The 23,968-nt window shown below is 42.4% G+C and overlaps 1 protein-coding gene across 3 annotated transcripts in view; it reads right to left on the bottom strand.

Moving 5' to 3' along the window:
* Nucleotides 1-23,968, bottom strand: part of FNDC3B (fibronectin type III domain containing 3B) — a 352,410-nt gene that overhangs the window by 55,016 nt on the left and 273,426 nt on the right. For all 3 annotated transcript variants that reach the window (XM_030863564.2, XM_030863519.2, XM_060298416.1), the window contains 6 exons: nt 22,427-22,565; nt 19,346-19,399; nt 6,332-6,456; nt 4,889-5,063; nt 2,909-2,995; nt 1,587-1,725 (listed from right to left, as the gene is read on the bottom strand). In XM_030863564.2, coding sequence (XP_030719424.1) covers nt 1,587-1,725; nt 2,909-2,995; nt 4,889-5,063; nt 6,332-6,456; nt 19,346-19,399; nt 22,427-22,565 — 719 coding nt within the window. The remainder of the gene's footprint in view (nt 1-1,586; nt 1,726-2,908; nt 2,996-4,888; nt 5,064-6,331; nt 6,457-19,345; nt 19,400-22,426; nt 22,566-23,968) is intronic.

Here is a 23,968-nt window from a genome sequence, read left to right on the forward strand (position 1 = left end):
TGTTAGCACTTATTTAGTGAAACATGAACAAAACTCAAAATATGGAGTTATTTTTCTAAGAGTTATGTTCATTTATTTATTTTGAGATTCTGAAGCCTGCTCTTCAATATTTGATGGTTTTTATATAAGACAAAATATACATATATTTCTTTTTAAAAATTACTTTATCCTTTTTTTATTTCACTTATATCATCAGTGAGAGACGGAGAGGGAAGAAAAGGGAGGTGCAAAACTTACTGACAAAATAAATAAAAGATCAGAATACAACAAATCTGTCCCATCAGTTTGCTACTAAGCAAACTTTGTATCCCACATGAACCTAATATAAAAGCAGAGCTGCGGATCAATAAGAACCTGTACCAAAGAGCTGGTTTGAGGAGGAGGTTCCGGCTTGTTACTAGAGCCCTGTGCGCCTTAGGTGTCATATCTGTCTACTGCTAACTCGGTGCCTGCAAGAGTTTTCTTTTCTGAGCAGGAAAATACCTTTTTGCAAGACTACACAGAATTTGCTTCTACTATCAGTTGGCCACCTCTGTATTTCAGATATACCCTCAGGTTACTCATATAATTTCCGTCTCCTTTCACCTGTAATTTCTATTAATGTATGCAAACTTCGGCAATAGATATTTACAGCAATAATTAAAATATAGCATATGGCTAATGAAAGTAAATACTCAGTGTTGACGGAACTTTCTAGGATATTCTGAGAATAAAAGCTTTAGATCTGGCAAAAAGCACACCTAGATTTTTTGTTTCTCTTAATCGTATCCATCTTATAGGGAATAATTCTGCCTCAAAATTACCACATAACTTGAAGCAGTTATATGTCTCAGTGGTTGGTCTCCAATAACAATTTAATAATGTTTTAAATTCCCTTTACATTACGTGACTGCCAGGTAAAATCTTATTTTAGATTTCTTTTTTTTTTTTTTGCCTGTTTGGTAGTTACTATTATTGTATGACATTAGTGACAATCATGCATATTATGTTTCACATACAGCTGCAAATGTTATCAACATTCTAATGGCATTCATTTCGCTGAAATAATCTATGCAGGTGAGCCACAAAACCCTCTACCAGATCCCCACAAATACCATGATGAACTTCAATATGAAAACCTTCTGAATTCCAAGACTTCCAAAGATATACAAACAACTAGCCTTCCTAATTCACTGTAACTTAAACTTCTGTAAAATTTAATATGACTTACCTAAATTTTGAAATTTATTTTTAATACTAAGTTTATACATCAATTTTTATATTAAGTATTGCTACATTTTTAAGGGCAAGCTATTGAAGAATGAAATATATTCAGAGATTACCACATTCAAATCAATAATACATTAAAACTATAGGAGAAAAAATGTGTCTTACAGGAAAATCATAAAGTAAATGAAATGCTCTTACAATTGTCAATTTTACGAGTTTGTAGAATTCTCAGGATGTTTCTCATACATATATTTCAAACGTGTAAAACTCCCTCAAATAATATGATTTGTTTGTTTATTGGTTTGTCACTACTGAAATTAATCAAGTTTTTAAAAACCTGTCAAAAAAGCAGCAGCAGCAACAGCAACAAAACATACCCCATTTAACACTAAAACCATGAGATGTAACTGGTCCTTTAATGAGGGGTCTTGTAGGAGGTCCAGGCCTGTCAGGACTCGTCGTACAAACCAAAACTTCACTTGGGCAGCTTTTCCCTTCCATATTAGAAGCAGTCAGCTATAACACAACCGCAAAAACATTAATGTGCTTTAGATATCAGGTCTTAAACCAGTAGTGACTTTCAATATGGCAAGATCAAGGTATCCATAAACTCACACAGACAGACACACTCACATATTCTCTTTCTCTCTCTCTCTCTCACAGTCTCAAACTACTAATTTATAAGTGTTTATTTAATGGAGTACTTATTTTCTATACAGTTTAGCTATTAACAATTAAAAATAAAATAACAAGGTAGGTTTTAGCCAAAGATATTTTTACCCTTTCAAGAAGACAAAACAAAACTAGTATGTCACCACCCAGTTCACAGTGTTTTGTGGAAGGAAAACATGGAGGAAAAGCAGATAAAAATAACCTTGCTTATTTAGGAGTAGGGCAATGCCACCTTGTGGAGAAATGCTAGCAGTATACCTATGATCTCACAGCCAGCATCGAGTAACAAGGATTTTTAAAAATATCAAAAACTATCATTTTCCTTCAATAGTTACACATGCCACTGGATAATCCGACAACTATTTACTGAGTGACTACTACGTGTTAAATAACATGGTTTGGCTCACAAATTCAGAGAAGGAAAGGGGGAATCAGAAGACAACCGCATCTCTCCAGAAGGCACACTGTCACACTAGAAAACACCGCGCTGGGCTAGAATCAACAAACAGTGGGCAGCACACAAGGCAGCCTGCTGTTCCCTTCTCTCCTAACGAGGTCGCAAAGAGTTGATTCGACGCAACGTCGCCCAACGCGGAGCCCAAGCGGGGAGGGGGTGGGTAACAGAAGAGCAAAAGGAAAACGGCTGAGAAAAAGAAAATGGGCAAAAGAGCAAAGGGCGACAGAGAAAAGGGAAATCTGATTAAAAGAAGAAACTGTGAATAGAAAGGTGTGACGTGCAGGTGAGAGACAGGTGCGCTGGGCACCCGGTTTGGGTCTTCCCAGGCAAGGGCATCTGGCCACGCTGTGATGCAATTTATTACAGCACATTACGGCAACAGGTTTCTTTCTCAAAAGTGGGTTTTAAAATTAAAGTTGGGTGTGTATTTTACAGATGTTACCTTAAAAGTGTAAAGCACAGCGAACTTAAAAATCTTTTAACCTGTACAGGAGATTTAAAATGGTCAAGGGATGAAACATAAAACAGCTTCATTTTTAAGCAGTTCAGGTACCAAAATGACTGACTTACCCTGAACTTATACTGTGTGCTTCTTTTGAGATTTTTCACAGTACAGGTTAAATCCTCTCCAGTGTATTTTGGGTGGAAAAGGTTATCCTGAAAAGGCAAAGCCAGAAAGAAACATCAGTATCATAAAATCTGGGCGTTAAATACCTTGTCTGTAGGATTTTTATATTGCCTCCTTCCAGCATCACCAGCGGGCCAGAAGTGTGGCAGCTACACCAGAAAGAGGGCCAGAATCCCACAGTGCTTTAGGAAAAATTTAACTCTATCACATCATAATTTGTCCTGGATCTGGGTACTTTTATTGGGAGACTAACACTAATTCTGAATGAGAACAATGTTCTCTCTTTGAGAGAGTGTAAATTTGCTTTGGAATAGATGTCACCATATACTTTTCTCACGGAGCAAATTTTTCTGGTTACTCAATAAGCATTTTAAACAATGAATTTAACCACCAAATTAACGAAGCTTATGTAGTTAAAAAAATTATCTAACAATGTCGTCATGAAAAAAGGCTCTTGTACGGAGATCCTTACTGTCAAGCTGCAACGTGCTATGCAATCCACTGGCTGGGGTTTCTGACACAGTGTCCTCTTCTGGACAAGGGGGAAAGCAGAGCTTGGATGGGGAAGACATAACCCTTCAATGGGATAAATATCCTACTGAAAGCTGACTGTACAGAATTCATTCAATAATATTCTCAGTCATGCACACATCCATCCATCCACCCACGCATTCATCTCGGAGCACCTTCTATGCATCAGGCTCTCTTCCACGCTCTAGGGGTTTAGCACTGCCCAAGAACAGAGTTAAGTCTTGCCCATCACAAACTGACATAATAGCCAGAGAAAGCAATTAACAAAAAAACCTACAGACAAACATGAAGCATGCTGTGTGGTGTTAAGTGCTGTGAGACGAAAGTAAAGCTGGGTAAGAGGATGGAGTGGTGGAGCTAGGAAGCACTGCTTCCAAATGAAAGCATGGGGATGCCATCTACTCAGATGGGGAAGGCTGTGGGAAGGCCAGCTCTGCAGGCTCCTTAAGGCAGCCACATATGGCTCCTCCAATTTAAATGAAATACAATTAAAACTTCAGTTCCTTGGGCTTACAGCCACATTTCAAGGGCTCAGCAGCCACGTGTGGCTAGGCACTATCTTATTGGACAGCACACGATACAGAACATTTCCATCATCACAGAAACTTCTCCTGGACAGTGCTGTTTTACAGGGTGGTCAGGAAAGGGTCGTCCAAAGAAGTGACATGTGAGAAGAGACCTGAAGGAAATGAGGGAAGTAACTCAAAGATATCGGAAGGGGCATGAGAGCCAGAGGGCACCAGAACTGCAAAGGTGGGGCGGGACGGCACAGCTGGTACGCTCAGTGAGACTACAGTGGCAGGAACAAGGGCAGGAACGAAGACCCTGAATGTGGAGGACCTGGAAAGCACTGTGAGAGCACTGGCTTTCCCTCTGGAAGAGAAGGGAAGGCACTGAGATGGGAGGGCTTCTGAGCAGAGCACTGACATGACCGTATTTGTATTTAACAGGATCACTCTGGCTTCGTGTGGAGAACAGACTGTAGTGTAGTGAGGATGAAAGTAGGGAAAATACTTAAGAGGCCGTTCCATAACCCAGGGGCGAGATGATGGTGGTTCAAGAAGTGTAGTAGCTGTGCAGATGCTGAGAAACGGTCAGATTTCTGGGTAACTTTTGAAGGGAGCTTTGAAAGGCTTTGCTGACTGACTATATATGAAGTCAAGGAAGAGCCCACGGGTTTCTGGCTTCCCCAAATGAAAGCACGGGGATGCCATCTACTTGGATGGGGAAGACTGTGGGAAGGCCAGGTTTCTGCTAGTGGTTACAGTGGTAGAAATTAAGGCTTGGTTTCAAATTTAGGCAGCGAATCTAATTTCACCAGTGCATCCTGTAGTTATGATAAAACTGACTTTACCGAACACACACGAGGGTATAAAATGTGCCAGACTTACGTTTTCGTCCTCCTGGATTTCCAAGGTGTAGGTGACTACTTCCTCAGGTGAACAGCCTTCTGGTTTATTCCACTGCAGTGTGACCCATGTGACCCCAGCTCGAACAAGTCTTGGTGCAGAGGGCATCTGAGGAATGTTTCCTAACGTGTAGCACACCACCTCTTGGCTATACCCACTGGAGAGAGACAGACCCGGTGAGACACGCCTAGGGGCACGGGCGGGGTCTCGGCATTTCAGAAGAGCAGGGATAAGCCCACCTGCTGCGCAACTTGCCTGGGTGGGAAAGTCTGGGGCCTGACAGGTTCATTGAGCAAAGGAAGGCAAGGATCCTTTATGGGATATTCCCTACCACAACTTCAATTTGCCCCAATCCACCCCACTGCCCCCTGCACTGCTCTGCTTAGGTCTGCTACTGGAAAAGCATGCCATGTTACAGGACAACAGATTTAAAAATTTACTTCCCCCCGAAAGCACCCAGGAGAAAGCACAGCACAGCGGTGATGGTGACAAGCTATGAGCCACAGCTACCAAGGAGCCTTCAAATCCATGTGAGAGCAAATAACTGTCTACTGATAAAATAAATGTTTTACAAATATATATGGTGCTATTTTCCAAATGTTTGTAGATGCCTCTAGTTCATTTACAAATTCTTGAACTGTAGAAGCCTTTATCATTATGACCGTTCAACCAGTGCACTCTAAAAATACAATGGCTGTCATGGGTAGGGAAGGAGGGCTGTAAACCTTGTGGTCTTAAGAAGTTCTTTAGGCTGGAAAAACGGTTGGGACCAATGGTGTGCTGAACCTTTAAGAAGATTTTCAACAATCAGTGATAAAGAAAAAGATTTTTCCCTTAATCAACAGTTACCCAAGAAGTACAACTGAAATACGGTCTTTTCAGAGCACCTTTAATCCACTGATGCTCCACTATAAACCTGTTCTTGCCTTTCTCTAGCAGCTTGGAGGCAAGCCGTGTGTCCTACCCAGTCCAGATTTTCTCCAGTCCTGTGAGTATCTGCCCGGGCTTGACAACAATGGACGGCCCAGCAACTCTTTCTTTGTATCAGCAAACACTCAGACACAGTTGAAAAAAGGCAACTGAATGAGTAGCTTGCTAAAGTGATGAAAGGAAAAGGCACACAACCTGAAAAAAATAAAGCCCCCAGAGGATTCCTTTCAAAATCTGTAGTTACCTTCCTCCTGATTCTCAGAGACCCCTAGTGGGCCTTTGCATTACAGCCTGCAAGGCTGCAAAGAGGCCACACAGTGGCATTTATCACCTCAGAAGGGGCTTTCTAGCCTCTGATTAGGATTCCCTTTCAGAAAATCTCTAACTGGTTCGGTGTGGAGGCAGCAGGCGACCTTGCGCCTTTTGGCAACGCGACAGAAGACTCAGAAACACCACACAGACGCTTAAAGGCATGAGGACCAGGAAACGCCATACCTGGTGCCAATGTCATTCCGAGCAGCCAGCCTGAATGTGTACCCCATTGCCGGACACAGCTTTGTCAATTTGCAGTGTTTTTGGCTCCCAAAGAAGCACTGTCTGAAACCACTGTTTCTTTTTCCCTGAAACAGCGAAACAATGCAAAGAAGTTTAAAAAAACATAATAAGAGAATGAAGGAATATTTTGAACAACTGTTTAATTTCCTAGTTTGGATGGACAAAACCAAGAGAAGGAAAGTGCTCTACAGTGAAATGCCATCCCTAACACAAAGGCACTACAGAAAGCTGTGTTACCGAGAGGGATAATGCACGGTCCTTGTGGTATTTCGTCAACAAAATAAAAAAGGCCCTTTCAGGCACAAGGCAGTGCTCAAGTGAAGGATCACGATTTCTCAGATCTTCTTCCTTACTTGGTCAAACTGCCTGATCTGACTCATAGGAGTGAGTCTGCAGCCTCACAGGATTGCTAACTCTGGAGCTGCACAGCCACCCCCAGATGGCCCAGCACCTGAGGACCAGGCTACGCAGCTCTGCAAGCCACAGAAAGTCCTCCCTGGTCTTCTCTCTCCTCTCCCGCCTTGTGGCAGCCCCCAAGCCCACACGTGTACATTCTGGCTAGTGAGCTGTTTGTCTACTCATCCCTAAATACTGGGCGCATGCCTTTGACTCATCTTGTCCACATCTGGTCTCCTCAAGGCAGTGCTCTGGACAATCTGGGAGCTCTATCAAGGCTTGCAGAGTTGAACTGAATGTCTGACAAGCACTTCATCTATACATATTACAGCCATTCTTAAGTTTCTTATGAGGCTGGAAACATATTTTAATGCATTCCTAGCCTTACGTGATGCTTCAAACTCCTCGAAGGAAAAAGAAAACACTCCAGTGGGTTCTCTTAATAGAAGTAAGAAAACAAAAACAAAAACATAACTTAACTATGCTGTGCCATGCTCAGAGCCATGGAATACTCACATCGGCAGTTTTCTAGAATATTTCATACCCATAATCCACAGTATTTTATCTATGTTTACCAGAAGAAAACCACATGCTAACATTGGATGAATTAGCATTTTAATCAGACAGCCGGGCCCAGGACTTCCAGGAATGTTTGAAATTCTCAATTTATTACATAAAAAAACAAAGAAAGCACATTTTTCTCCTAAGCAAATTTAAGCATTTCCTTCCTTAAAGCAGGCCTCCAAATGCTTACTACTGAAAGAAACATTCCAGGTGAAGTCTAGTTAAAAATAAATATACAACTAGCTTGAAGTATCACTAGGTTGAACAGATTAAAAACCACCATGCCACATTCATCCTCAAACTCTTCCCAACTCTCCCCTCACAAGCAAGGTGGTACCCTTTTTCCAAGGAAGGGAGTAGAAGCCCTAACAGTCCTTAAGATGCAAAGTTCATTTTATCAAGGGTTCAAAGTACATTCAGGTGCAACTATGGAAAATGGGGAGTGGGGTGGGCAGGCAGTCAAACATAATGTCTTTCAGCGGCTACTTCAGCAAAGTCACCCTGTGACTTGCAAATCACGCCCTTATGCTTACTTTAACCTTGAGTGTTAAGGTTGCTGCAGACAATTTATTCACAGAAAACCCGTTTAGCATACATTTGCATAATTACATCCAGTGTCTGATTACACTCTAGGCGCTGCATGCCCTGGTATGTTCTGTATCCATTTCAGGCAGTAGCGTGATCTACCTTCTTTCCTCCACTACTTCTGAGCTCAGAGTAAACAGTGCAAGAAAGGCACATCCTGCTGCCATGGAAGCCTCATCCCTTCCAAACCCAATGTTGGCTCCCCTTCAATGCCTCATTTTTCCTATTTCTTTGTTTGGTCTCCTTTGCCCATTTCTCGTGCTTAGAACTACAGCCAGTAAATAAAAGCAGCCTGTTCCTTACTAGGTTGATTTGCTTTACTTTGGTGAAAACCGGGCTGTGGTTTAAATGAGAAAAAAAGAGTGGGGAGGCATCAATGATGGAAACTAGACTTTTATTTTGAGGGGCCAGAGCACTGGGGCTCACTAAAGAATGGGGACAGAGGCATTCTGTGACCTTCAAGATGTTTTCCTATATTGGTAACATTAAAAAAATTTTTTTTCAACTTCAGTATCAAGAACAATTACTAAATGAACTCCAACTTGCTTAGATAAATCATGCCAAATTTTCCATCTTAATACCTTCCAAGATATACAACTACGTGCACGGACCTCAGGAACACAGAGAATGACCCAGAGTTGCTGGAACTTCAGAATGAAGTTTTAGGAACAGTATTTGTAGAAGCTGAAGGGGGTAAGAGTACAACTATGTCACAGAGTTAAAAAAGTAAAGCTTATTGGTGAATTTTTAGAAGTCACTGAGTATAAAACAAAAAAAGGGGGGTGGGAGTAGGTTAACAAAGTATTTCGGACATGAGAAGCTTGAAAATACTCGTGGATGACATGGAGTTTAATATAAAAGGGATATCTGAGAAGAAAGAAATTAATATTCAGAGAGTCGCTGCTGTGCAGAGGTAATCTACGGCTAAGAGGTTAGCAGGTGAAGATGGAGAACGCCAGTGTGGGATGGCTCCCGCGTCCCCCTGCTCATCCGTGAAAGCCCAGGCCAGGCTCTCAAATGGCTTTAGTCTTGGCATTAGAGTAAGTACATGTTCAAAGGTACAGGCGATGTGAAGAATCTGTTTGTAAACCAAGCGTGATCCCAGGTTGCAGACAGCATTTATAAATAAAATATTATGCAGCTCTTCTTGTCGACAGAAATGGATAGGGTTTAAAAAAAAAAGATAATGCTTTAGAAGGCTAAAAGATTGATAGAAACGACAGGAGTGATAATGTGAATGTTTATCGTTATTTATCAGAAATTAAATATGTCCAAGCCACTACTGTCTGAAGTTTTACAAATGGTAAATCACAACTTCCATGTTTGATAGGTAGCGTGGCTCCAAATGATTTTGAGATATTATAATTTATGGCATGTTCCCTCCTTTAATAAAATCTAATTTAAAGTACACAGGATTACTGAGACATAACCGCTTTACTTGGAAAGACAACTTACTTTTTAATAATTTAAAGTTAGCTTCATGCAAAATCTCCTACTAAAACATGGTCCTAATGGAAATGCATAATCTCTCTCGACACTTTGTAGGGCCATTGCCATCAATAATCTGGTCAAACACAGGCAGCAGGGACACCTGTGGCCAAGGCCTTGTCCTGGTCAGCTACTGCTGCTAGGCTACTTGTGGGGTGTTACATAGAGGGGGGTTCCAAAGGTCTAGGAGTCGGCTGGTCTCCAAGATCTGAGGTATGGATGCCCAGTAGCACCCTGATTCTGCATCTTGGGGGATGATGGACGTGCAGCATGGGAGCAGTCAGGATCAGAACCTCCCTAAGATGAGCACTTGAGTTCCTGTTCTCCCGGGGAAGCAACAAAAACTTCACCCCAACTAGAGAAAGAGGTGAGAGGAGGCTGGAAGCCCACACCCTTGATCATCCTGGAGCAGACCTAGCCACTGGACTACTGACCTCATTGGACATGAAGCCCCAGCGTGTTCTGGACTAACTTGCTACTGCCAGTGTCCACAAGCCCAAAAGGGCAGATTTCCAGGGTTCCCCGACTTGTTTCCATTTCATAATCTTGGGCATGCCCAAATAATTTTTTCTACTGCATACACTGGGTTCATTCAAGGACAAGGTTAATCTTTACTAGAATGTGAAGAAATCTTGGAATACAAACCAACTGTGTGTTAACAGAGCTCAAGGTGCTCACTTTGGCAGGGAGTGAGGCATTAAAAACCCAGCTGCTTCCTTTTTCAGCTGTGCTCCTCTTCTCGCTCAAAAGAATTCACAGTTCTCGCTAATCTGCCATCATCCCGCACCTAGACCTAGCCTGAGAGCACACAATCGCCAGCCTGGGCATTGAGACAAATGGAATTGTTTTCTGCCCAGGGTCCAGGGTGCTTGTCCTCCGATTCTGGTTAAAAGTGCTTGAAAAGTGCTCGATTTGCCAGCAGCTGAATCATGAACACAGCGTATATCAGATTAGTCCTGCCCCAGTCCTGAGGTCCCCTGCTTTGCCTCTATCACCTCTCTTACCATTGAACAAAAATACACTGCGTATTATCTACGTCCTAGACCCCACTGGTCAGCTTAATCTCCATGCCACCAGGCAGCCCACTCCCTGATGCCACTGCAACTCTATTTACCACAGAGTTCACTGGGCCTAGTCTGGATGTCTCATTTATCTGGTCCTTGGTGAACAAATGCTTCTTTTCAGTCCTAGATTCACAGAGTGAAGCAGGGGCACCACCTTCGGGGGCGAGTCGCAGCCTTACCAGTCAGAAAGCTACATACTCCACCCACATGTGTCCCTGCTCCATCCTCATCCTCACTCCCTTTGCAGAAGGGTCATACATATGGTCACCACTCCTAATGATAATCAGAGTCCGGATGTTCTTTTAGGTCCTACAAAGTTCCTGCTTTACTCTGAAGAATGTCAACTTTTCGCCAGACTGTGAAAGGACCCAACCTTAGAGAGGCAGGGGTGAGAGAAGAGAGCATGGGGGAGTGTGTAGAATGTAACCCATGTGGCTACACAGCAGACAGTGACTCACCCTTGGAAACATTTTTCAGGATGAGTTAATATAAACTTCAGGGACAAAGATATTCTCAAGCATTATTTCACTCTTTAAAATGAAATTTGGGGATAAATGATAAATAAAAGGTTTAAAATACTTTAAGGAATATATTCTCTATTTTCTCATTTTATCTTCTGCCCTTTTACTACCTACTTGAGTATTTTTCTTTCTAATCTAGTTTAAAATTTTAAATTAGCTCTTAAATAAGATTATAAATATATTATCCCCTCAAAAAAGGGGGGAGGGAGCACTTTGCTGACCTCCTGTGAGTCGCCCAAAGGAAGAGGACACATGTAGTACAACAATGAGGCAGAGACATTAATTGGCAGGAAAGCAGTTTTTCTCATGGGTTCCCTTTCCTTATCACTGAGGGAACAGCAGTAATCTCTCCCATCTGTTTAGTGAGAAGGGCCGGGTTTGTGCACCGCTGAGTCACACCCCGTGTTCGGCTAGCGAGCCGCGCTGGCCACAGGGTCTGAGTCCCATCCTACCACTGCATCTCTGGGGCACATCTGTCTTCCTTCCCCTCTTCCCAGAACACTCAGAGGAGAGCAGGGGTAGGAAAAGAGTTATGCTGTACTTTCAAAGTCCATGCCCTTGCATATAAGTCTTAGGACATAGTACCTAAAACACTGTATGTGCTACACAAAGATAAAGGGAAAAAGATGAATGGACTACGAGAGTCAAGAGAACCTTTTATGTCACACGGTGACGATTTTAAACATGTCCAAACGTTCTTTGATTCTCCATCCAGTGAGGAGCAAAGCCTATGACCCTTTCCCTCGAATGTGCATGGGCTCGTGACTGTAACTGACAGATGGAGTGGAAATGAAGCTGTGTGACTACCAAGGTGAGGTCTGAAAAGATGATGAAGTTTCTGTCTTTTCCCCGGAATGCTCACTTTCGCAATTCTGACTCCCCTGAGGCTGCCATGCTCTGAGGGAGCCTGAGACGAGGTCCCACCGCAGCCTGCAGTGACCACTAGATTTGTTGAGTGAGGACCCCACCAGAAGGTTCTCCAGCTCCCAGCCAATGAGCCCTCCCAGCTGAACCACCAGAAATTGTGGAACACAGGGTAGCTACTCCTCCAGTGCCCTGTCCAAATTCCCAACCCAGAATCCATGAGATAAGAAAGTGACTGTTTTAAGGCATTACGTTTTGAGGTAATTTGTTATGCAATATTACAGTCATTTATTTTGATGTCCACAGATGTCTAGAATATGAAGTTTTTCAGTGAACTTTTATAAATTCCTCCTGTACTATAAATAGCCAGGAGGTAAGGGAGCAGAAGTGTGCATGCTTGTACTCAAAACCAATGTTTAAAGTATGCCTGGATAAAGGCTTCTATTTTCTACATGCACTTAACACATGCTTTTTCCCTCAAAGCGTCCAACAAAGTAAGGCCTCTCTGAATAGATCTTAAAAATTATTTCTGTAGAAGCTAAAAATGTAACAAGATTCCTATAAGACAAAGATCAACCAAAATTGTTAATCAATGGCAATGCAGTTACTTCATTTTACAGAGTGACATTTTAGAGAATTAAAATTTTTAATAATGCTATCCCCAAAGTTGTAGAGAACCCTGGGAATATTTTTAAATACAGACATGCAAAGGTCTTTGGGCAGTTTAGGTATTGCATAGCCTAAAGCCTCAGGAGTGAGCAAATTAAATAACCTTTCAAAGGACCTTCGCATATAATCGTGTTTCTACCTCTGTTTGGTATCTGTTCATGACACATAATGGAATAAAGTTCCAGTGGATAAATCAATTTACAGATAGATCTGCCTATTTGAAAAATGGAATCTAAGTATATAAAAACTATTTATTTCATAACATGCCAACTAATTTTTAAAGTTAAAATGTTTAATAGTTGTTAATTTGTAAAACTATGTAACTGAAAACAAACAAAAATATTTTTTTCAAATCTGTTTTCCTTCTTTATAAACTTAGTATCTTCATAACGTTGTCCTCACCGCTTGGGAAGATGAATCCTTAAAATGGGTTTGTTTCCTGCTAAGGAACTTAACACATCTATGGCCAATTCTATACATACAACTCACGCATACTCCAACTAATTCAGGCCACAGTATTTTCTTGCCGGGAGTAATTCTGTAGACTGAGGTTGCTGTGGTTTCTCTGGCTGACATTTCCAATTCCCCTGGACTGCACTAACAATCTTGGAAGCTGGTATTTCCAACACTGGTACTACGAGATGAAGTTGGCTGATATTTTCAACTGCCTTCAGATTAACAGATTGGAAGTGATCCTTCCTGCTCGCTGGCACAAGAAAATGAGAATGGCCAATAGCAGGGTGCCCTGTGGTCACGTGGCTTGTACTCTTCTTGATGTTTTCTTGATTTATTGACCTCCTTCTCTTACAGGTTCTTTCACAGCCATGCCTATTGCCTTCCCAAGCTGCTCTTACCATGTTTGATAACTGCCTGCTAAATAAATAACATGCATTTGGTTGTCAGGTGTCATGTGCTCGTGGCCCATGGCTGCTGGATCCAGACATGGGCTGAGTGATTCTGGGCTGGGCACTCTCTGTAACAGCATAGCTCAACCTGTCAGAAACATCAACGATAAATCAAATAAAAAAATAAGGCTGCACTGGCCAACTGAACTACTACCAGGCTCGAAGATTTAGTCTGCTAGTACATCTATATTTAGAAGCTGTACCAGCGTTGGCCGACCCTAGGCAACATCAAATATAAATGTTGGCTTGAGATATAAAAGCATGTATGGGTTCAGCATAGCCATATATAAGAAGGGGTTCATAACAGGGAGGTGGGGACACTCCACATCTGGGTGGATTCCAAAGTTCTTTGCACCAAACCTCACTCTCCCCTCAGTGATGCCTCTTTCATTTAACTGACCACTCTGGCACAGAGGAATTTTCAAAGGTAAGAAAAGGGGGTAGCGTAGTTTGTGGCTGCATGTCACTAAATAAATACTGCATGCATTTTATCCCCTGGCACACTAGTTTTTTATATTAGTGGGAGAGGCTTGGCTATCTGAAATAGTCAAGGATGTTCCTCTGGTTTAAAACAAACAAACATAATGTGCTTATATATCTCTCCAAATACGGAGGTTCACCTGATGTCGAGTGCTCTGATAGGATCAATGTGTTGGGACTATCCCAGTGAAGGGAAGGGGGTGATTTTAGAGCAGGTTGCCTATACAAGGGATGAACCAAGGGACGGATGGGCTCAGTTCACCCACCTAGCCAAGGCCCAAGGCGGCCATCCTCTAGCTGGCAACCAAAAAGCAGGACAAATGAGTTGATAAATTAGGTGCCAAGGACCAAGATGCGCATATGTGATATAGCCTCAGCTGGAAGCTCCCCACAAAGTCTGCTGCCCTAACACATAATAACCCCCTCCTGTACACATGACAAATGGTAAAAAGCACGGAGAATCTGCTTCCGGTGTGCAGATGTCCGGGGTCCCTAAAAGAGAGGGCTCCTTTTAACTCAGTTCTTTGATACCTATGGACTTCTCTGAGTTATTAAATCCTTCCTTGCCTAGTTTCCTTCCATACGGGCTGTAGTGGAGGAAGCTGTTCCCTGGGACCTCAGAAACCACCCTTTGACATGGAGGTGGTAAAGATCTGTGACGTGGCAAAACACTGTCATTCTGCCAGGTCACTGATTTGGCCCTTACGTAAAATATGGTTTTTGATGGACAAATGACAAACGAACCTGGGACCCCACTCTCCAATCTCCAAGAGGGCACTCCCCGAGAATGGGCAAAGAGCTCGTGGGCCTGGGCAAGTGGCACCTTCCCCTGACTTTCAGCCAGGCATCGGCGATGGGCTGGGGAGTAGGCACTGGCCTTCCGAGTTTTCTCCACTGAACAACAGGCTATGCAGCCTCGGGAAGCAGGGCTCCTCAGAGACAGCGTCAGCTGCACTCTCGGCGAGGCTCTCCTTATCCGCTCTGTGAGGTCAGTAAGTCACTCTGCTTGCCAATGCTACGGCTCTTCCAAGAAGGGCTGTCTAACCAGAACAGCCACATGCAAATTCACTCGTTCCAAGAAGGCTTTTGAAAGATTATCAATATAACTAATGCCTAAGTTAAACAGGAATCTGATTAATAAAGCAGGAACCAAGCACCTCCTACGGGGCCAGCTCTTTCTCTACATGAGCTAGGTTGGCTGCTCCGGAACTAGATGCCCACAAAGCGACAGTCTGGGGCCTGCCACCTACTCTAGGTTTCTACAGTGGAGCTGCTGAGCCTGGGCCAGGCTGCCTAATGGTTCCCCATGGACTTCTGGGCTCTACCTGGTGCCGGCCTTTTCTGTTTGAGTTCAAAGTATACTCCCCTTGACTTCTGCAGTATTTATGTCATTCGCGGTCTGCTGTGTTCTACAGTGGCGTTCACTCATTAGTCACCAGGAAAGCCAAATGTGACATTCCTTTTTGGGCTAGCTGAGTCACATGTGATGGAGAGTCTCGGGAACTCCACTAGTCACATTCCCACAAAGCTATTTTTCTGGTTCTTTTGTATATTCCCAACATGTCATGTCTGGAAGCAAAGCTAATGGCAAATTAGCATCTATATATAGCACTAACATCCATCTTTATTTAGTTCAAACCAGAGCTATTAACCTCAGGGCTCCTGCCTAAGTTCCTGACAGAAAAATGTCATATTCCTTTCATACACTCCTTCTGTAATTGTTGACTTTTCCTATCCCAGATCTTAACATCAATGTGCTTAGGTGGTCTGAAATACTCATTACACAGAATCTGTCATTGTCCAAGTTATCTCATTCGATTTTAACCTACCTGTGAGATAACAGACGCTATTTTTCAAGTGGAGAAGCTGAGACTTGGAGGTTAAATTATTTGTTTGACTAGTTAGAGACAAAGCAGAAACAATCCAGTTCTCTTTGGGTGAACACCATGTCACTGAACACATAAGCATGAATCCACGCCACGTGTTCACAGTGAGATCTTAGGAGACCTGCGTTTGTGCTGAGAGCTAGCTGCTAATAGCACCAGTTAGCATTTCTGTAGAGCACGCGTCAAAACAATATCTAAGAGTAGAACTCACACTACCACTTATCTGAGTCACCCCAACAAAGGGATGTGGCCAGGAAAGGCCACACCTTTCCAAGTTATGAAAACTGATCTGTTTCAGGAGAAAACTGAAACTGGTGGCTATAGCTGAAAAGCCAGTGACACCTGTGTGTTCCATTTTTAGTTGCTCATTACCATCTCATAGTCACAGTTACTTCCTGCAGTGATGGAAAAATTATGGGAGTGGCTAGGCACAATTACTCACGGAGAAAAGTAGGCATCCAGCCCTCTTGCAGAAATATTAGTGAGTAATTCCCAAGTGAAGTCTGTGAACAGTGATCTGACATTATTGACAATGAATTTAGGAGTCAGGGTGTATTAGCTTCCCGCCCCGTGCTTCACGGTTCTGTTTTCTGTTCCCCATTAGGGCCACACCTGCCTTCAGAGACCAGCAGGCGGTTAGCTCTTGATTTTAAGGTGGCTTTTCCCAAGGTCAACTCAGCACAGCATCCCCAGTCATAGGAGAAATAAAGGCCAGGTACTCACTGGCCTCTCTGCTTCTGCTCTTTCATTCATGAAGTTCTTTTTCTAGAAACTTGACAGTAGGACTTGAGGCCCTGTGCTCTTAGTTTACTAACACCTTCAGAATTTTACACTAATTATTTTATTGGAATGGTGATTAAAAATTTGAGCAAAAGAGGGACTGTCCTGGTGGTCCAGTGACAAAGAATCCGCCTTCCAATGCAGGGGACACAGGTTCGATCCCTGGTCGGGGAACTAAGATCCCGCATGCCACAGGGTGACTAAGACCGCATGCCACAACTACTGAGCCTGTGCCTCAACTACAGAAAGCAAACCTGCATGCTACAACTAGAGAGAAGCCTGTGTGCCACAACGAAGAGCCCGTGTGCCCAATGAAGATCCTGTGTACCGCAACTAAGACCTGACGCAGCCAAAAAAATAAAAAATAAATGAAATAAATGTTTAAAACAAAATTGAGCAAAAGAATAAATTCTGGGAACTCTAGCCAGGGCTGATATAATAAAAATATGGGATGAGACATTCGTGGTGCATGTATGTAGATGGGGTCACCTCACCCCAAGCTGTGATTCTCAGACCAGGTGCCACAGCAGGAATGGGGTGGGGTGAGACTCCTGAACAAAAGCTTCTTCGAGACTGAACAATACCTGCTTCCCTCTCAGGCGGGGATCTGCTCCTTTGTGCACCCACCCACCTTTCTGCCCTTTAAGCTTGTTTCTACAGCCCCCTGGGTGCCAGAGAGGCCATGAGGGCATGGCTGGGAGAGGCGAGCTCTGGCTGTGGAAAGGGTTGGGCGTGGGGGGAGGAACTTCAGCTGAACACCCCTCCTGTTCTCCTGCCCCACCATTCTCCACCAGGGCACGGTCTGGAAGGAGACTTGTACCAGGTGCACCTGGCTCAGACACCACCAGCAGAAGGTTTTGGAGGGAGAGCCAGCGCCTCACGTGCTCTCACTTGCTGCAGGTCAGATGTTGTTCTCTGTTTGTACATTTGATTTTCTTCCTTGAAGAATATTAAGCCATAGGACATAAAAGGATTCCTGTGTTGGCAAAAGGCCTATAGTCAATTAGCCTGGAATTTCCAGGAAAGCTCACCAGAACCGACACCAACAGGCATTCAAAGGTGGGAAGGAATATAAAGAGGAAAGGGGAAGACAGAAGAATTAGGATGGAAGTGAGGGCAAGATGGAAGGAGAGCAAGGACGGGAAAGGCAGGAGAAGGCCCAAAATAAACAACTTCACATTCTGTGGTCACTCGTCCATAGTGGGTCCTACTGAGTACAAATGATCATCAGACAGAGCTTCTCCATTTCATGGGAGGCTGTAGCATGTTTCCTCCCAGCATCATGCCAGGACACTTTAAAGTCAAATTCAAAGGTAAGGTGGCCAACAACTGAGTCACCATTACTATTTCCTGCAGCACCTGGGTTTTTCTTGAGGTTTCCCACTGACCTTACTTAACTTATGAAGCCATGGTCCAAGACAGAGAAGCAGCCAAAAACACAGGAGACAGACAGACAGACAGACAGACAGACAGACACACACACACACACACACACACACACACACACACTCACCAGTGCTCTGAGAAGATATGGAGAGGAAAAAAGCTCCTCTTTACTAGGTAAACTCTATCTTGATATAAAACCTCAACCACAAGGGCCATAGGGGGTGGTTTCACTTTCCAATCAAGCCGCCTTAAAATGAAATCCACCTAATCTGTAAAATATACTGGTTAAGTCTGAGATTTCACCAATCTGTACATAGGAACTACTCACAAGGATCCTAAGAACAATAGATCATTGTCTTTGGTAACTTGGAACTCTAGCTGTTCAGATGCAACCCAGATGGGAAAATATGCTTCTGCAAAAAGTGACAAAGAGCCCCCTTCCCACATCAAAATTTCGTCATGAGAATTTCATCCGTTTTCATTTTACATTGGGTTAAAATATTTTTCCCACACTTGACAAGTGGCTTTTTGCCTAAGCCTGTGTTCTGAATCTTTCAGGGCCCCTAAATTTAAGTCACAAAGACTAGTTAACTTGCATTACTCTCCAAAGTCAACATTTCCTATTCTTAAAATCCTTAGTCTGTTTGCTTGATCACAGAAAGAGAATAAAACATAGGTAAATGAATGAATGGAATTAAGATATACAAGAATAGTATCATTGCTTTTTAGAAACAGAAGATTTCTGCATCCCGTGTTCCTGCCTGAGATTCTGTGCAGTGTTAGTGAGGCCAGGAAAGCAAGGGGTCACCGTTCAGCAGAGAGTGGCCTAGAGTGTAAGACGACTTCACCACGGATACCATCCAAGGCCTCTGGTGACAGAAACAGCAAAGGGGGCACCCCCCTTCGAGGATGGTCTAGCCAGTAGGGTGCTCGCAGGTGGGTGAGACCTCCAGGTGCTGTCGTCTCCCCTGCCCTGCTCCCACAGAGAAACAAACTAGGCTTCCCAGGCTGCAGTGTGGTTTACCTTATGGAAACCATCTATGCAGGCTGGCCCTGGGCACTCAAGATAACAAATAAGTCAATTCTTGGTCAGACACTAGGGTCTCCAAAATAGATAAGATCCTATCTTTTCTTTCAGTAGCATGTCTTGCAAATAAGTCATGTAAATATGTTTTAATGCACAATTCACTACACTTCAGTCCATCTTCATTTTCCACAGTCAATAACTATTGGTTTAAATTTTTCTCTACTTACATTATTTTTTCCATGTGTTTAGCATATCTTCAAAAAAGAATAAAATGACATTTGTTCAGCAATTTCATTTTTAAAAGGTGTTTTAGATGGATGAACATAAAAATATGATTACCTCATCCCATTCTAAAAGGTAGTTGGTGATTTTTGAACCGTTGTCAATTGGTGCCTAAAAAAATAAATAAATAAAATGAGATTAGAGAAAGTTGTTCACAGTTAAAAGTTATGAGCTCTCCACTTGGTTCAAATACAATGTCCATGCTAGTACTGTACTCTCCCTGCAGGGGGATAACCCTGGATACCTCCTGTATTTGCTTCTTCAAACATTATCACAAAACCAATTTTATTACAAGTCAGCTAGTAGAGAGTGCCCCACTATTAATAAATTGTACCCCACGAACAGCCAAGCCCCCCTTCCCCACCACCTCTACCTTTACATTCACCTGGTGCCCTACTTCCTCCTCCGGGGATAAAACTTTTAAGAGGCAGGTTAAATTCAAGGGTGGAGGAGAAAAAAGACAGGGGAGAAACACAGACACTGTTTGGGGTCTGATAAGATAAAGCTGACCCACCCTAGGTTCAAGAGTCTAAAGTCCATATTTTTGTAACTTCCCCCATACAGTTTTTGTTGTTTTAAGAGTTTAAGATTAGAAAGCCTTCTGTGGCATTAAGGTTGCCCTTTTTTAAAAAATGAGAAAAACCAGGATCTCCTGGATAGATTACCAGGGGCAATTAGCCCTTAGCATATTAGCAAAAAGAAGTTTCATCATTTGCTTTCCTCCTAAAAGTATGCTGAGATCTGCTTTACTGAGAAAGCAGGCTTTGGACAATGGGAAGAGGAGTAAAGAACTCTGGAGAAAAGAGTGCTTTGTAGGGTCAGAGCTGCCAGAAGGGGGTGCTACTGTGGAGTCACTCACAGCACTAAGGTAGTAGGATGATGTCTCCCAAGCACAAACGCACCTGGGCCTGGCTCTTCCCAGGAAAAGAGCCAGGGCCCCATAGAATGTGGTGACCTGCTCCCAGCAAAGGCAGCCAGGTCACCAGAGCTACACTGAAGCCCCTCTCGGCTGTCTGTCACAAGTGGTCTGATGTAAGTTGCTTAATAACAATGCTTAGTTTCTTATTCCAAGAATGGATGGGTGTGATAAGGAATTGGGAGAATATATGTAAATCACTTACTAAACTGCCCCGGTGTTACAGGAAGCCGTCAGTAAACAGTAGCTGTTGCATTATTATTGTTAATAATAAATGTATTAACATCGAGGGCTCAGTAAATATTAGTTAATTAATAAAGAAACTCTTCACCCTGGCCTTTCCTTCCTTCCTCCTTCTTTCTTCTGAGTCATATAATCTTAGAGTTCCAAGCCCCAATTACACGTGAGTGATGTATGTTCTACTAAACTGTAATTTCAGGCTTTTGTGGGCTCAATTTGGGAGAAAGGATAGGGTTACATTTAAAGGTCTAAATAACGGACAAAATCAAGGTTTTAGCTGAGAACCCATTTCTCAGGTAAGAACTACATTTATGATGCTCATATATTCCTTTCTGATGTCCTGCCCCACCACCGAGTCCCTGATTCCTTGAGGGTGGGGACACAGCCCCTGGTGTTTGTGTTGCCCTATCTCCTGGCGCTAACTGGATGACATTAGAGGGCCCTGAGCTCTCTCAGTGTCTTGGTGGCTTCAAGGACAGGGGGGCAGCCAGAGCATGGTCGCCCTGTCCTTGTACCCCCAACTGGAGCACCGTTATTGGAAAATCTGTTCTAAGAACATGAAAACTGAACTGAATCCAGAACTTTCAAGTTTGCACGTAACTGAATGGAACAATAATCCGCTTCTGATTTACAATTAAATAAAGGGAGAAAGAAATTGTGAAACATTTTCCTCCTAGTAAGAAATCTTTTTCTAGAAGTTGCTGGTCTGCCTGAGGCCCGAATTTCATCCAGGTTTTAAGCAGAGTATGTATCAGTGATTCCCAACTTTAGGTTTATAAGACCCCAGGGTCCCTCTGGTAATCTTTAAGATTTCTTATACTTTCCGAACAAAATGGATTTTAACTCTTTCCTTAAGATATATTTACATACGTATATGTATAAATACAGAACACATTTTAAAATGGACGTATATGCTCCAAGGACTTAAACAATGATGACCAGTTGGGTGTTAAAACTCTGAAAAGGTAGGGAATCACTGACCTGGATTATCCCTGGAAGCCAGGAAGGAAAATAAAATAGTTCAGATTCTACAACTTTGCCTTTGTCCAAATAACACACTCAATGTTGGCCACTGGCTACGAGAGGGGTCTACAGAAGTCCATGCTTTGTTGCTAACCACTACTCTCAACTGCTTTTATCAACTCCCAAGATAAATTTGACCCTCTGGTCTAAGAACAAAAGAACAAAGTATTTGTTCACCAATAAGGAATCTCCCTGGTCATCTTACCTGCACATCAGTGTTTTCCCCCAATACCACAAATCTTTATTATCTCTACCTCTATAAATTTTACGTTTTGAACTATATTTTAAAGTATAAATATACAGAAATAATTACTATAGAGATTGATAACATAATCTACTATTTTCTTACAAACACACAACTGTGACTGATAAGTCAATGATATACTACTTTAAGGACCTCTCTTTAACGAGAGTTATTTGTAGCCAAAAAGTTGTATTTCATGAAAACTACTACATGATTCAGATGTTAAAAAAATAATTAGTAATCCTAACTGACCTAAGGCCTAATTAGTCAAAATTAATGAAACCTTAATGTAGTTTAGAACACTAAACATTCTAGGCAGTTTTAAATATTAGACATTGCAGAGTCACCACTGAAAGAAGCCAATGGACCCATAAACCTACTTTATCTCTAAATCTTTCTTCACAAAAATGTTTTACTCAAGTCCTCAAATGTCTACTGCAATGAGTTAAACTATCAGAAAGTGATGACATTTAGGTGTCTTAAGTATTTGTATCACTTATAAAGTGTTGCTCATGACCCTGAAAAGAAAGCTAAAACTTGATTTCACAGTTCCCTCTCCCATTCTTTTGCCCAATTTTTATAGAGACGGCAACTTTTGATATCACATAGTCACTATGCAGAAAATGAAACACCATCACCAAACTGGAATACTGCTAAATAAACGTTTCAAATGGCTACAGACTTCAGAATATTCCCGCCACTTTGTGCTACCCACCTTCCACTGCAAGGTTAGTGAACTTTTGCTCCTGTGTGCCAGCTTAGGCGGGAAAGGACACTCGGGTGCGCAGCTGTGGGTGGTGAAGCTAACCGGCTCAGAGCAGGATCCCTTTACGGAATTGTACATAGCATATACCCTGAAAACAGACAGACAAATACCGTCAGTGGCAGAGGCCCATCACAGAAGAACGGGGTTTTTATCTCAGCTTTGCCCCAGGACCTTCCACAGAGAACAGAACTTCTTATGTAGTACACACCATGACCCTTATGCCTCTTTACTGGTCTTGTCCTGACTTAACTATGGTCAGCGTTTTCAGGGGAAAATCATCCCAGCAGGTGATGTGCCTCAATGCGTTCTCTCCTCCCACTAACTGTCAGAGCCACCCAGCCCCATTTAAGACAGGCAGAGTCTACTGACCGGAAAAGAATATGCTCAATAAGGAAATATACTTATTCCCCAAAATGGCCTCCAAGTATATATTCGAAAATCCATCAAGGCACTCTCTGGTTGACTTTGTCTGGAAAAAGGCTAAAAGTACAGATAACGGTTGGGCCAAAGGAGACAAGAAGCAGTGATGAGAGTCCACAAACTGAGAGAGAGAGGTAGAAGTACAAACAACAAAGTAGATATCATCTTTGAACTGTTGATAATACTGCAGATATTTAGGTAGAAATAAGGACATTTCACACACAGAAACAGGCTCGCTACTGCCAAATGCATCTCTCTTCTAATTCATTAAAAACATGGTACAGTTCAGGTACAGTTTATCCATGTGAACATCTAACTCTTACACCTGGAGCCAAGATTAAGGATGTGCATTCTGCACATTAAAATGCCTGGCTCAATACTCAACATATGGACCTGATTTCTCCAGAGAAGCTGTGAAAAAAAAAGCATATAACACACTATTATAAAACTACACTCCTTTCAAATAGCACAAAATAGGATTATGCTGATTTTTACCATCTTCTTTTCTACTTTTTCATTTTTTAAATATTGGGCATTAAAAAGAAACCTTGAAAACATACTCTTTTAAAAAGACAACAAAGGAATCTTTGCTGCCTAAAGAAGATGCATGGATTAAGCTATTCAGAATTTGTAAGTACATCAAGTCCTTAATTCTTAACAACTCTTTATGAGCTGCCATTAAAGACAGAAGAACACTCAGACTAGAGAGGTGAAGTAAATTTCCCAAAGCTACACAGCTAGAAAGTTGGATCAATTGTACTCAGTCATGGAGATTAAACTGCTATACTATATTCCCTACTGTCCTATTCATCCTGCAATCCACTTCCCCTCACTCTACCCAATGAATAAATAACAGCTACAGATAACATTATGGAAAATAGGACCTAACTGAGGAGAAAGGATTTTAAAAATCATACACCTGAAGTCCACCACAAAATATTTATAGAGGCCATGCAAGTCGAGAGTCCTAACAGACATGCCTACCTTCCATTCTAAAAGGTAAGATACATATTTACTGGATATTTGACTTGTTTGCCTTAGGGGAGGACACCGTGATATTTGATCCAAACA

Source organism: Globicephala melas, chromosome 4, assembly GCF_963455315.2.
Source record: "Globicephala melas chromosome 4, mGloMel1.2, whole genome shotgun sequence".
NCBI classification, from domain to species: domain Eukaryota; kingdom Metazoa; phylum Chordata; class Mammalia; order Artiodactyla; family Delphinidae; genus Globicephala; species Globicephala melas.